This window comes from Ahaetulla prasina, chromosome 2 (genome assembly GCF_028640845.1).
Source record: "Ahaetulla prasina isolate Xishuangbanna chromosome 2, ASM2864084v1, whole genome shotgun sequence".
NCBI lineage: Eukaryota > Metazoa > Chordata > Lepidosauria > Squamata > Colubridae > Ahaetulla > Ahaetulla prasina.
The window spans coordinates 68,409,645-68,421,788 of NC_080540.1; the positions used below are offsets into that span (position 1 = coordinate 68,409,645).

The following is a 12,144-nucleotide window of genomic DNA, read 5'->3' on the forward strand; positions in this document are numbered from 1 at the left end:
CCTGCAACTCTTCAATTGGAACAGGAGTATTTGGTAAACATTTTGCAGACTTAATCTTAATAATCAGTGGGTTTAAGTCATGTTTGTGTTTCTCACTCATAATAGGTTTGTCTACAGCAAAACCCAAGTATGCTTCATTAAGTTTGGGGGAATTCTCTTCCCATCGACTGGCTGTATAGTATTCACCTGCAAATGGAGAGAAGGATCTGAATTATTTATAACTGTTCAGATTTTAAAAAACGTAAAATCTGTGCTGTCTTTATGGACGAGACCATGTACATGTTAATGTTTTTGCCAAAACATTAAAATGGGTCATCTCTGTCTGCTTCCAGGATGTTTTTTCCCACCAGACCTCCTCTACCCTGTCATTCCCAAGGGTTCCCCCAACCAATTACTAACTGGGCCAACCCTACTTAGCCCCCAACTACAGCCCCCTGCTGGGGCCTACTGAAGGGCTGACGCTAATGCACTTAATGCAGCAAGACATTTCCTGTTGCTGCTGAAAATATAAGTGGGCCTCACTAAGTCTCACTTTTACTACTTAGGAAATGCCAAAAAGCAGAAAATAAAGGGATACAACTATGACAGCCTCATATGCAAATTCTGATGCAGTAGTCCAAGTTACTCCGAAAGCACCAATCTATACTGGAGGAAATAATAAAATAGGAAGCGGGAAAACATATGAAGCAATAGATTAATTGAAGTCAAAGATTTTCAGTCAAAAGTTTTCTTTGGGACCAATCAAGTAATATAAACACCATAGCTGGGACATACTAAGAATAATTCTTATCAAAAATGAATATTAAAACATATTTTGTAAGAACTATACAACAATATGGCAAATAGTACAAGAGTACAACTGGAATTCATCTAATATCATGCCAATTGGTAACAAGGAGTATGAATATCTAAAAGTTATATTTGTATTTTATGGCGATTAAATCAAATAGCTGGAGATAATTATTTCTATGAAAATTTTCTGTTTAGTAGAAAATAACATTGTATTGCCCAGATGAAAGGAGATATTGAAAGATGAATGAAATATTCTTAAACTGTGGGAAAGAATAAATGCAGTAAAAACTGAATATGGCTTCTGAAGTGATGGGCATTTTGAAAGCAGTGTCAATGCTGGTTTCATGTAAGTTTGGGTTATGTCCTCAAGCAGCTCCTTATTGGTTAGATATTACTACGGTGAACACTTGCAAGAAAATAAAGGTTCAAGTAAATAGATATAATATAATATAATATAACAACAGAGTTGGAAGGGACCTTGGAGGCCTTCTAGTCTAACCCCGTGCCCAGGCAGGAAACCCTACATCATCTCAGTCAGATGGTTATCCAACATTTTCTTAAAAATTTCCAGTGTTGCAGCATTCACAACTTCTGCAGGCAATTCGTTCCACTTATTAATTGTTCTAACTGTCAGGAAATTTCTCCTTAGTTCTAAGTTGCTTCTTTCTTTGATCAGTTTCCACCCATTGCTTCTTGTTCTACCCTCAGGTGCTTTGGAGAACAGCCTGACTCCCTCTTCTTTGTGGCAACCCCTGAGATATTGGAACACAGCTATCATGTCTCCCTTTCTTTTTATTAAACTAGACATACCCAGTTCCTGCAACCGTTCTTCATATGTTTTAGCCTCCAGTCCCCTAATCATCTTTGTTGCTCTTCTCTGCACTCTTTCTAGAGTCTCAACATCTTTTTTACATCGTGGCGACCAAAACTGGATGCAATATTCCAAGTGTGGCCTTACCAAGGCATTATAAAGTGGCACTAACACTTCACGTGATCTTGATTCTATCCCTCTGTTTATGCAGCCCAGAACTGTGTTGGCTTTTTTAGCAGCTGCTGCACACTGCTGGCTCATATCTAAATGGTTATCCACTAGGACTCCAAGATCCCTCTCACAGGTACTACTATTGAGCAAGGTACCACATATACGGTACCTGTGCATTTTGGGGTTTTTTTGCCTAAATGTAGAACCTTACTTTTTTCACTGTTGAATTTCATTTTGTTAGATAGCGCCCAATGTTCAAGTCTGTCAAGATCTTTCTGTAACTTGAGCCTATCTTCTGGAGTGTTGGCTATTCCTGCCAGCTTGGTGTCATCTGCAAATTTGATGCGTTCCCCTTCTATCCCCTCGTCCAAGTCATTGATGAAGATGTTGAAGAGTACTGGGCCTAAAACAGAGCCTTGGGGTACTCCACTGCATAGTTCCCTCCATGTGGATGTAGGTCCGTTGAGGATTACACGTTGAGTGCGGTTTGTCAGCCAGTTACGAATCCATCTGGTGGTGGTGCTTCTAACCCACATTTTTTTACTTTATCTAGTAGTAGGTTATAGTCTACTTTATCAAATGATATATTGTTAAATTACATTCCATACAGTATACAATTGTCAATTTTGAAAGAGCTTTCAAAAGAATCCAAAAGAGTGTGGACTCTTGCAAAAAAAAAAATTCAGTTTGCTTGAAAGACTGCAAAAAATTAAAACCATTAAAATGGTTTTGGATCAATGAAGAGATAAGCTTAGATAACATGCTTCCATATCATCTAGGTTTTACTGATTGCCTAAAAATTAATGATAATTACGGTTTTAAAAATACTCTTTTATTACTGAGGAATTTTAATAAAGGAGAGAATGCTGCAAAGTACTACCTTAAAGTGGTCTGTCCACATTTCCAATACAGACTGCCTTCAAATCACTAAACTGTCAGAGATCAGAAAACCCAGATTCAGATGCAGAGATAGGCCATGCAACTCAAAAGTGCAACCCTGGCACTTTTGTTGTTATTGATATGTACAGGAGGGTGGGGCTTGGATCCAATTTACAGGTATTTATCTCCCTCCCTGATATTCCTTCATCATATTCCCATTTTCCCTGTCACCCATCTCTGGGGAGAATAATACCTGCTAGAAGAGGGATGAGGTCCAGCTGCAAAGCCGCTATTCCAAACTTCCTTGCCTGAGCTGCCAAGGCAGCTGCTTCTTTACCAATTGACCTCTGCGTGGCCTGTTTTGATTTCTTCTCAGCACTGAAAATATTACTTTTTTGTGATGGCCTCCGCTTTTCTGAGTGAAGAAAAGCTGGAAAATTATAGAAATTAATTTATAATGTGAATAAAATTGATTTATAAAGACAGAAAGGTACTTATTAGATTTAGCTTCAATTTCATTGCCTCACAAACTGGAAGCTGAGTCGTGAAAACTGGATTTTTCTTTTGGGTTTGAGTTCAGTTACTATCGTTCAATTTCCTGAGGGCTCTACCTGGATGACTGAGAATCTTCACTGACACATTGCCTCACTATGTCTTACTTCTCTTCTCAGCTCTGCATAATGCTGCATATCTTGAAAGGAAAGAGCTTGATGGATATATATCCAGCCCTGAAGGTATGCTAAAAATGGTACAGGCAGAATGAAATCAGGAAGTCCCTAATGTGTCTTACTAAATTCTCTGCACTGCCATTCAATTCTGAGCAGCAGTTCATTCATCCACTACCCGTGGCACAATACTGCAAACTTGTAATGTTATTGTTAAATATTACAGCTCAGTTATAAGGAGCTCTGGGCACATGGGAGCACCATACATCAGTTTTACTTATTTTTCATTTTGTCAATATCATTTTCTCAGTTTCTCAATTAAGAATTCTCAATTCTTAATTTAGATTTTATCTTAAGCTAACCTTTTCAAAGATCGTTTTCAGTGACCAACCCAGAATGGATTGTTTTCAGTGCTTAAAAACAGATCATTACAGAGTTTACTTCATAAAACTGATACCTATTTGCTACCCATACTGAAGGATGCAGAAATGTGCTACTCACCTGTCGATGCTCTTTCTCTTCTGTCTGAAGAAGGTGGTTTGCTCCCATTAGTTTTTAACGCTGAGTGTTTACGAGACAGTGACACACGGTGTTTCTGTTTTATAATTTTAGCATCCTGAATGGTTTTTTCTTTAAAAGAAGAATCTATGCTCCCAGAAAAACTGAGTGCACTTAAATGGAAAAGAAGGAATAAAGCTCATGTTATCCAGAGGAAAATATTATATATTATTTTTATTTTTTTAATTTGTCACAACAGTATATATAAGCATAAGCATGAAAATAACTATATAATATATAAGCATATATATGAGCATAAGTATGTGATAACTATATTATCTACTATATTATCTATTATATTATCTACTGTATATTGCTGCTGCTGGAAAACAAACCAATTAACAGTTCCACTTAGATAAAGTAGAAATAAAAGGGATATAATGCACATGGCATTCTGAATTTTCTCTAAGATCTATCCATCTTCTTGACTTTGGAAACTGAAACGCCCCCAACAGCCTCTCATCCAAACATGGGATCCTGTGGCTGCTGGGTCCTTTGGTGGTGGTGGTGATGAATAGAATCTCATTTGCAACTCTTGGTTTTAGTTCTTGCACGTTAGATCTAGATTTTATAAGAAATGCATACATGGGAACCTTTAACATTTATGGGACAGAGTTAATAAGAGAGCTACAAGGTTAAAAGTAGAAATGAAATAGAACCGGTAACTATTTTATAATTTTTCTCTGTATGATCTAACTTGCTCAGAGCTGCAGACTGTAACTGAAACGCTTTTTTCCCCCTCACCAAAACATTGCCAAGTCTTGCAGCTGTTGCAAAACCCACAGCAGAACCTGCAGGACAGCCTATTAGTTTAAAAAAAAAACCCATTTGTGAAATAAACATTTGCTAAACTTACGCCAAGAACTGACGAATGTCCAACTGCTTGTATAAGGCCATATGGAAGGTTGTCACACAAGGGCTGCACCATCCGGCATGTTCTAACAATATTGTGGTACTTTGAGAACTCTGTGAAAGCTGAGCCAATTGACTACAGATGACAATCAGCTCAGTTTTCAATCCCAGGAAAACACGAGAACGTTTTTCTAGTACTTGCTCCAGGATGCAGGGCAAGGCACTTAGTTCTAGTAGGAATTCTTACCTAATCCATCCTCCCTATCCCTGGGACTCCCTGTCACTTCAAGTCCTCTCCCATCCTTCTCCACTGTACTTATGGTGATCCAAGCTTGCTTTTTTATTCTTTCCCTGCCAAGGGAATGTTGGAAAGAAATGATGAAGAGACCCAGGTTTCTCTCCGCCTGCCGATCTGTCTTTCAACAGGAAAATGCTTTGAAAACCAATCACAATTAGATAAAATGTGGCATGGGGAAGAGAACCCGATAAAAGGAAAGTTGTGTTGAAAATGGAGTTACTCTGGCTAGAGGCTATGTGGAGACAAAATCCTGAAAAAATTGTCCCCATGCAGCCATATGAGAAAGGTAAATAGGGCACAACACAGGATCTCACTTGCTCTTCCTTCTAAGCCCCATTCTGCTTCCCTTCCCAATCAGGTAATCTAGCACAGAGCTATGTTCAAGAAACTAGAATAATTCTAGAAGCCATCCTAAATCTTCCTGCTTCCCCAGATTTCTTTCTTCATTATGAAACGCAAACACGGCAAAGTTGAAATGGCTAGCAATGATTTTTCTGAAATGGTATAGGGCAGTGTTGGCAAACCTTTTCAGCACGAGTGCCAGAAACCAGAAGAGCAGCCGCCCTGCACACATGCACATGCCAGAAAGATGATCTTCCTGTTTCCAGCGGGCCATCTGGTTTTGGGCGCGCATGCACACGCGAAGATCACCTATTCAGTGCACATACACACACCGGAAACCAGAAGAGTGTCAATGAAGCGCTCCCCCACCAGCCTGCCACCAAGAACCAGCCAGTGCAGCCCTCCCCACTCCTGCAACTTCTGCCAAGGGACCGCACCTCTTACTCCGGTGTTGGACAGATGTTTCTCCCATGGGGAGTCAGCTCCTGTGCAGCCCCATCACCCCAAAGAGCAGCAGCGGCAGCCACAGGGGAGCAGCAAGAGTGGCCGGCTGGCCGCCGCAGCTGCTCCCCCACCAGCAAGCCAGGCCCTCAGCAGCATCTCCATGCATGAGGAACTGCGCTCTTCTCTGGCCCTCCTGGGGCAGCTCAACTCCCCAACGGTGACTCCTCCTCCTCCTGGATGCTCTAGCATCCCAGCCGCAAGTGGCAGTGCAAGAACCGCCGCCGCCCCCTTGCCTGCAGCAGGAGTAAAGGATAGGGCGGTCAGCCGCCCAGCCAGCAAACGCTGCCACGCTGCCCCATGCGCCTGAGGCACTCCGGACTGTGGACGCGCATTGGTGCTATGTGCTGGAGGGCTGGAGCTACACAAGAAGCCCACTTGGGTGGGGAGGGAGGGAAGCCTTGGCCTGCCCATCCTGGTCGACAGTTCTGCTCCCCTAAGAAGCAACCACTGGGATCCCCTCTCCGGGTCTTTGGCCACGCGAGCCGTTGCCCATTGCTCTTCCGGGTTCCAGTGCGCCGACTAGCTGGTCTTCATGCACGGGAGCGCCAGAAACCAGAAGAGCAGCCATCCAGTGCCACTTCCAACATGCATGCCATAGGTTCATCATCACGGGTATAGGATTTCTTGCCAGAGCAGACGGTTGGACTAGAAGACATCCAAGGTCCCTTCCAACTCTGTTATTCTGCTTAAGCCAACAATATCAGGGACAGTTGTAGTGATGATAAAGCAGTGCTGTGAATGTGAGCGGAGCAAAAGGGCCCAAACATAAACACATTTGGTGATAGAAAAAAAACTGAAGAGAATGTTCCAGTGTAGGCCTCTTCCCCATCCTCAACCTCAATTTTAGAATTCAAAATCTAATTTCTTGTACTTAAACAGTCCTTTCGATTCTTAAATAAAAAGAACCAGAACAATTTGAAAAGCAAATGCAATTAATCTTTAGTCAGAATAGAAATGGTATGCTTAAATTGCCTGTATTTCATTATCTGCATGTAATGTTAGATACAAATAGGGGGGGAAATCATGCCATTGATGGCTTCATTTTGTATTAGTAACTGAAAATGAATTCAATAATGACAAAAATAGTCAAGTGTTCAGGTTATAACGTAGAACTGATGAACTTTGTGGCTGCAAAGTTTAAATGTACTGCAAGGTTCTTTGGAAACACATCGTCTATTAATTGCAGACAAAGGAACCCATGGAACGCAGCACTCTCTCTGTTACAACTCTACTAAGATATTTGCTGGAATCCAAGGAAAAAATGAATGACAGAGACGTGACTAGTCTGCATCTTCCATACCTGCCAAGCTCACCCCAGGTATTCTTAGGCTGAATGCAAGCAAGGTATGTATTCCTGGAAAGACATGTGCAAAGCAGATGCTATAGGCTGGCTCAATAATATCTGTCAATGCTCAGCCTTCAAGCTAGTTCTACACTGGTGGAGAAGGAAGATCAGAAAATAAGATTCTCTGCCATTTAATTTTTTGTTTATCAATTGCATGATTTTTATATTCATGACAAATAAAGAGTTTGATTATCATAAAAAGACAGACACATTTTACTGTTCTATTCCAGTGATGGCTAATCTTTTCCGCACCGTGTCCAAGGCTCAAACCCCCAAAATGCAAACCCCCAAATGCAAATGCACAAACTCCCAAAATGCAATGTGCACGCAGCCCCTGCACATGTACCCCCCCCCATGCATGCGCATGTGCCCCCCCAAGCTATGCCCCCCCGTACATGCGTGGCAGACCTGAAGACCAGCTGGCTGGTAGAAGGCACGTGTGCATGTGCAGCGGAGCTGAACTGAGGCAATGGCTCACGTGCCATCAGAGACGGCGCTGCGTGCCACCTCTGGCACACGTGCCATAGGCTCACCATCATGGTTCTATTGCATTCTTTCATGATGTCTTGAAATTTCAAGTATTTTTTGTTTCTTCTTGTTTCTCTTTTCAATTTGTAATGTTTAATTCCAAATATCTAGCTTTTTCTAAAAAAATTGACATAAAAGTATGATTTTGCTGTTACTAATTGCTCTTTGGCTTTTCTATAAACGTAGAAGAAAAAGGCTATCTGCTGCTTTAAAAGATTATTTCTGGAGATCCTTGTTTTTCTCCAGGTATGACAAAAACAAATCCTATAACCTAGTAACTACCTTGAGGCAGTTAATGCAGGACAGACTAGCTCAGATAATTCTCGTGAACACAATTTGGGAAGAGAAATGTGTAGACTCGTCTTCTCTCTTTCCCTGATCTCTTTTCTCTATATAAAAAACTACAACTTCTATAAGCTCACCCTCAGCATAGCAAAGCAGACTTGGAGACTGTCAAATTTACTAGACGTCTGTGAATGCTGAAAACACTCAAGGGGATTATGAAATTGTAGAAAGTAAGGAACATGACCTCGAGAGAAATAGGCCAAATCGTTTAATAAACCTACAAGGAAAAAAAACGTGGCTTAAGTCCAAAACAAGAGAAAGAATGCACAAAAGACTCATGTGGTACTTTAATCCACGTGAGTATTGGGGTGGTAGTGATGGTAAAACACTGTACATGCAAGATTGATGTCAGCCCCACATGTAAAACAAACCAATAAATCAATTCCACACCAAGCTAAGACTACTATTTATAAATAGTAACAGAATCATGCCTATCGCTGTCAAGGTCATCTTCCTTACTCTCTACAGAAACAGCCACTCCAAGTCTATGCATGACTATGGCTCTCAGGAGACGCTCCAGAACAGAACATTTGGCAGTATATTCTAATCAACTAGACAATTTAAGAATTTCTAGCAATAAGAGTTAGAGTGTGTGTCACACATTTGCGGGCACTGGTAAATGAACAGCTTCTATCAACATGCCAGTTTAGTTTAATGGTTAAGGCAGACTAGAAAGCAGGAGGCAATGAGTTCTGGTTTCCTTATTCTAAAAGAAACCACACAAAAAAATCATTCTTGGAATTTTATAGATGTGAGGTATAAATACATATGACAGGTTAGTAACTAACCCTCCTCTGATTTCTATCTATATCAGTCATTTGATAATGGCTAATAATGATAAAGCTAGAGTCTCTGACACTTCAAGAACATCATTAATAGCTCAAGAGCGATTGAATTATTTTAAATAGGAGTTAACTCAGCTCAGAATAACTATGGAAGAAAATTCGTTTGCAGTAATGAAGACACATTTCTACACTGACTGGCATAGCATCACTTGCAATTCAAGTGTGATAAAAGAAGCTGTTCCCTTTGGCAACAAATCTTATTACTGTCAGATTTTCCGAAATGTCAAACCCACATCATCCAAATTATTTGCCAAGGATTGTTTTAAGTTTATTTCTTTGGCAACATTAACTTATAACATATCTGCAAAAATGGAATTTTAGGATTGTACTACTTTTATTATAGTTATTATGAACAGTTAACATGTGGGAATGGGTTGTTACCTTGCTGGTGGAAAAATGGAAGGAAAATAGATACATTAGGAAAAATGCAAGTATATGACTAAGAAACATGTATCTGACCTACAAAATAGGAAATTAAGCTCTGTTTAAAATAAGAAATGTAGTAAATCAAGAAATCTTAAAACAGCAACAAGTGTCAATATTATTTTCTCAAAAAAACACAATTTTAGCAGCTTGCAATAATCTATTTCCAGAAGTTCAAGATCCCCCAATCTCTTTTATTTCAAAATGAGAAGTATAATCTGATGACCAAGATATGAAATGGTTTAACATCTTTTCAACCATCTCAGAAATAACTGACGGAAATTTCCAGAGTAAAGGGAAATTGACTTAAAGGGAAATAGCTATTTCAAGAGTCTGTAGAAACTGCTGTTCTTTCTGTTTTAGCTCATAGATGTTTTATTTATAGTGTTCTATGTCTACTATATCTCTGGAGGGCCAGGGATAGGGGTTGTTCCTCTGCCCTGGTCCTATTAGACCTCTCAGCGGCTTTCGATACCATCGACCATGGTATCCTGCTGCACCGATTGGAGGGATTGGGAGTGGGAGGCACCGTTTATCGGTGGTTCTCCTCCTATCTCTCCGACCGGTCGCAGTCGGTGTTGACAGGGGGGCAGAGGTCAGCCCCGAGGCGCCTCACTTGTGGGGTGCCGCAGGGGTCGATCCTCTCGCCCTTTCTGTTTAACATCTACATGAAGCCGCTGGGTGAGATCATCAGTGGTTTCGGTGTGAAGTACCAGCTGTATGCGGATGACACCCAGCTGTACTTTTCCACACCGGACCACCCCAACGAAGCTATCGAAGTGCTGTCCCGGTGTCTGGAGGCCGTACGGGTCTGGATGGGGAGAAACAGGCTCAAGCTCAATCCCTCCAAGACAGAGTGGCTGTGGATGCCGGCATCCCGGTACAGTCAGCTAAATCCGCGGCTGACCATCGGTGGCGAGTCATTGGCCCCGATGGAAAGGGTCCGCAACTTAGGCGTCCTCCTGGATGAACGGCTGTCTCTAGAAGATCATTTGACGGCCGTCTCCAGGAGAGCGTTCTACCAGGTTCGCCTGGTACGCCAGTTGCGCCCCTTTCTGGACCGGGATGCCCTATGCACGGTCACTCACGCACTCGTGACGTCTCGCCTGGATTACTGCAATGCTCTCTACATGGGGCTCCATGTAGGCTACAGTTAGTCCAGAATGCGGCTGCGCGGGTGATAGATGGAGCCCCCCGTGGCTCCCGCATAACACCTATCCTGCGCAGACTGCACTGGCTACCTGTGGCCTTCCGGGTGCGCTTCAAGGTTTTGGTGACCACCTTTAAAGCGCTCCATGGCATAGGGCCGGGTTATTTACGGGACCGCCTACTGCTACCGAATACCTCTCACCGACCCGTGCGCTCTCACAGAGAGGGACTCCTCAGGGTGCCGTCAGCGAGGCAATGTCGTCTGGCGACGCCCAGGGGAAGGGCCTTCTCTGTGGGGGCTCCCACCCTCTGGAACGAACTACCCCGGACTTCGTCAGCTTTCCGACCTTGGACCTTCCGCCTTGGGCTTAAAACATACTTATTTAATTGCGCAGGACTGAGTTAGATTTTAAATTTATGGGTTTTAAATTGGGTTTTATGTCTATATTTTTTAATTATCGGGCTTTTAGAATAAGTTTTTTAATTGCTTTTATATTGTATTTATGTGTTTTTAAGTGCCTGTAAACCGCCCTGAGTCCTTCGGGAGATAGGGCGGTATATAAATATGATCAAATAAATAAATAAATAAATACTAAATTTTATTGATTTTTATCTATGAAAGCTATGAAAACAACAACACTGCCATATATCAAAAACATCTCAGAAACATCCAGCAGATTATTACAACTAAAGCCCTCCAAAACATCTTAAGTAAACCAAAGGACCCAGTAGCACAAGAAAAAAAGAAATCATCTACAATATAAGCATAAGGATTCTTAATAGCCACTATATAACAGCTGGACGTGCAGAAGGCTAGCAGAGCGCATCCATGAACATCAATCAATCAGAAGACATGATAAACACTCAATGTCACAACATTAATTTTAACTGAGAAACGTGACCATCCTAGACAAAGCTATATTCAAAAAACACCAGGGAATTCCTGGAAACTTGGCATTCAGGCAAACAGACACATTTACACACAATTCAAAAAATACAATGAAACAGATAAGGAAACAAAAATACCAGAACACATTCTCCCTAACAACCCACACTCGGATAAGAGAGTTAATAGGAAATTTCCAAAAGTGATTAAAAAGTGAGGCTTGCAAATGCAGTGCCCTTAAAAATTTTCACTTGTGGTTGAAAGTAAGATACCTAAACCCAGTGCTCAAATCTGGGGAAGACCCTTGTCCTGTTGTCTCCACACAAGGAGCAGCCCTCTAGAGGACCTATGGGTGATTGTCCCTCCTCTTATCCAGACAGGTTCTGAAGAACCAGTGTACTGGTTTGGTAAATTACTTTGGTCTTTGCCGCAGTCATTGACTCCACCTTCATACAGATATCTACACTGCCATGCCTTCCCCTGAATCTCCATTATTATATCTGGACTGCTTATTCATATATTATGTCTTTTTTATTTTTGTTTTAATAATTCTGCAATCTATCCATGATCTGATCAGCATGCAAATTAAAAAAAAACATAAAGTCAACAGGCGCCAAATAAGTGCAAAATACCATGTACCTACAACTTTTTGAATGGAGATGAGTGGCTTTCAGGAGAGCAGACAGCAAACTGAGAGAAAATGTCACAATTAATTACTTTTATATAGCTGCTCATCTCACATAAGAACTTT

At 41.4% G+C, this 12,144-nt stretch overlaps 1 protein-coding gene across 2 annotated transcripts in view; it reads right to left on the bottom strand.

Moving 5' to 3' along the window:
• The window catches only part of CFAP92 (cilia and flagella associated protein 92 (putative)), a 49,314-nt gene that overhangs the window by 20,992 nt on the left and 16,178 nt on the right, over window positions 1–12,144 (bottom strand). For both annotated transcript variants that reach the window (XM_058170023.1, XM_058170024.1), the window contains 3 exons: window positions 3,820–3,989; window positions 2,907–3,083; window positions 2–186 (listed from right to left, as the gene is read on the bottom strand). In XM_058170023.1, coding sequence (XP_058026006.1) covers window positions 2–186; window positions 2,907–3,083; window positions 3,820–3,989 — 532 coding nt within the window. The remainder of the gene's footprint in view (window position 1; window positions 187–2,906; window positions 3,084–3,819; window positions 3,990–12,144) is intronic.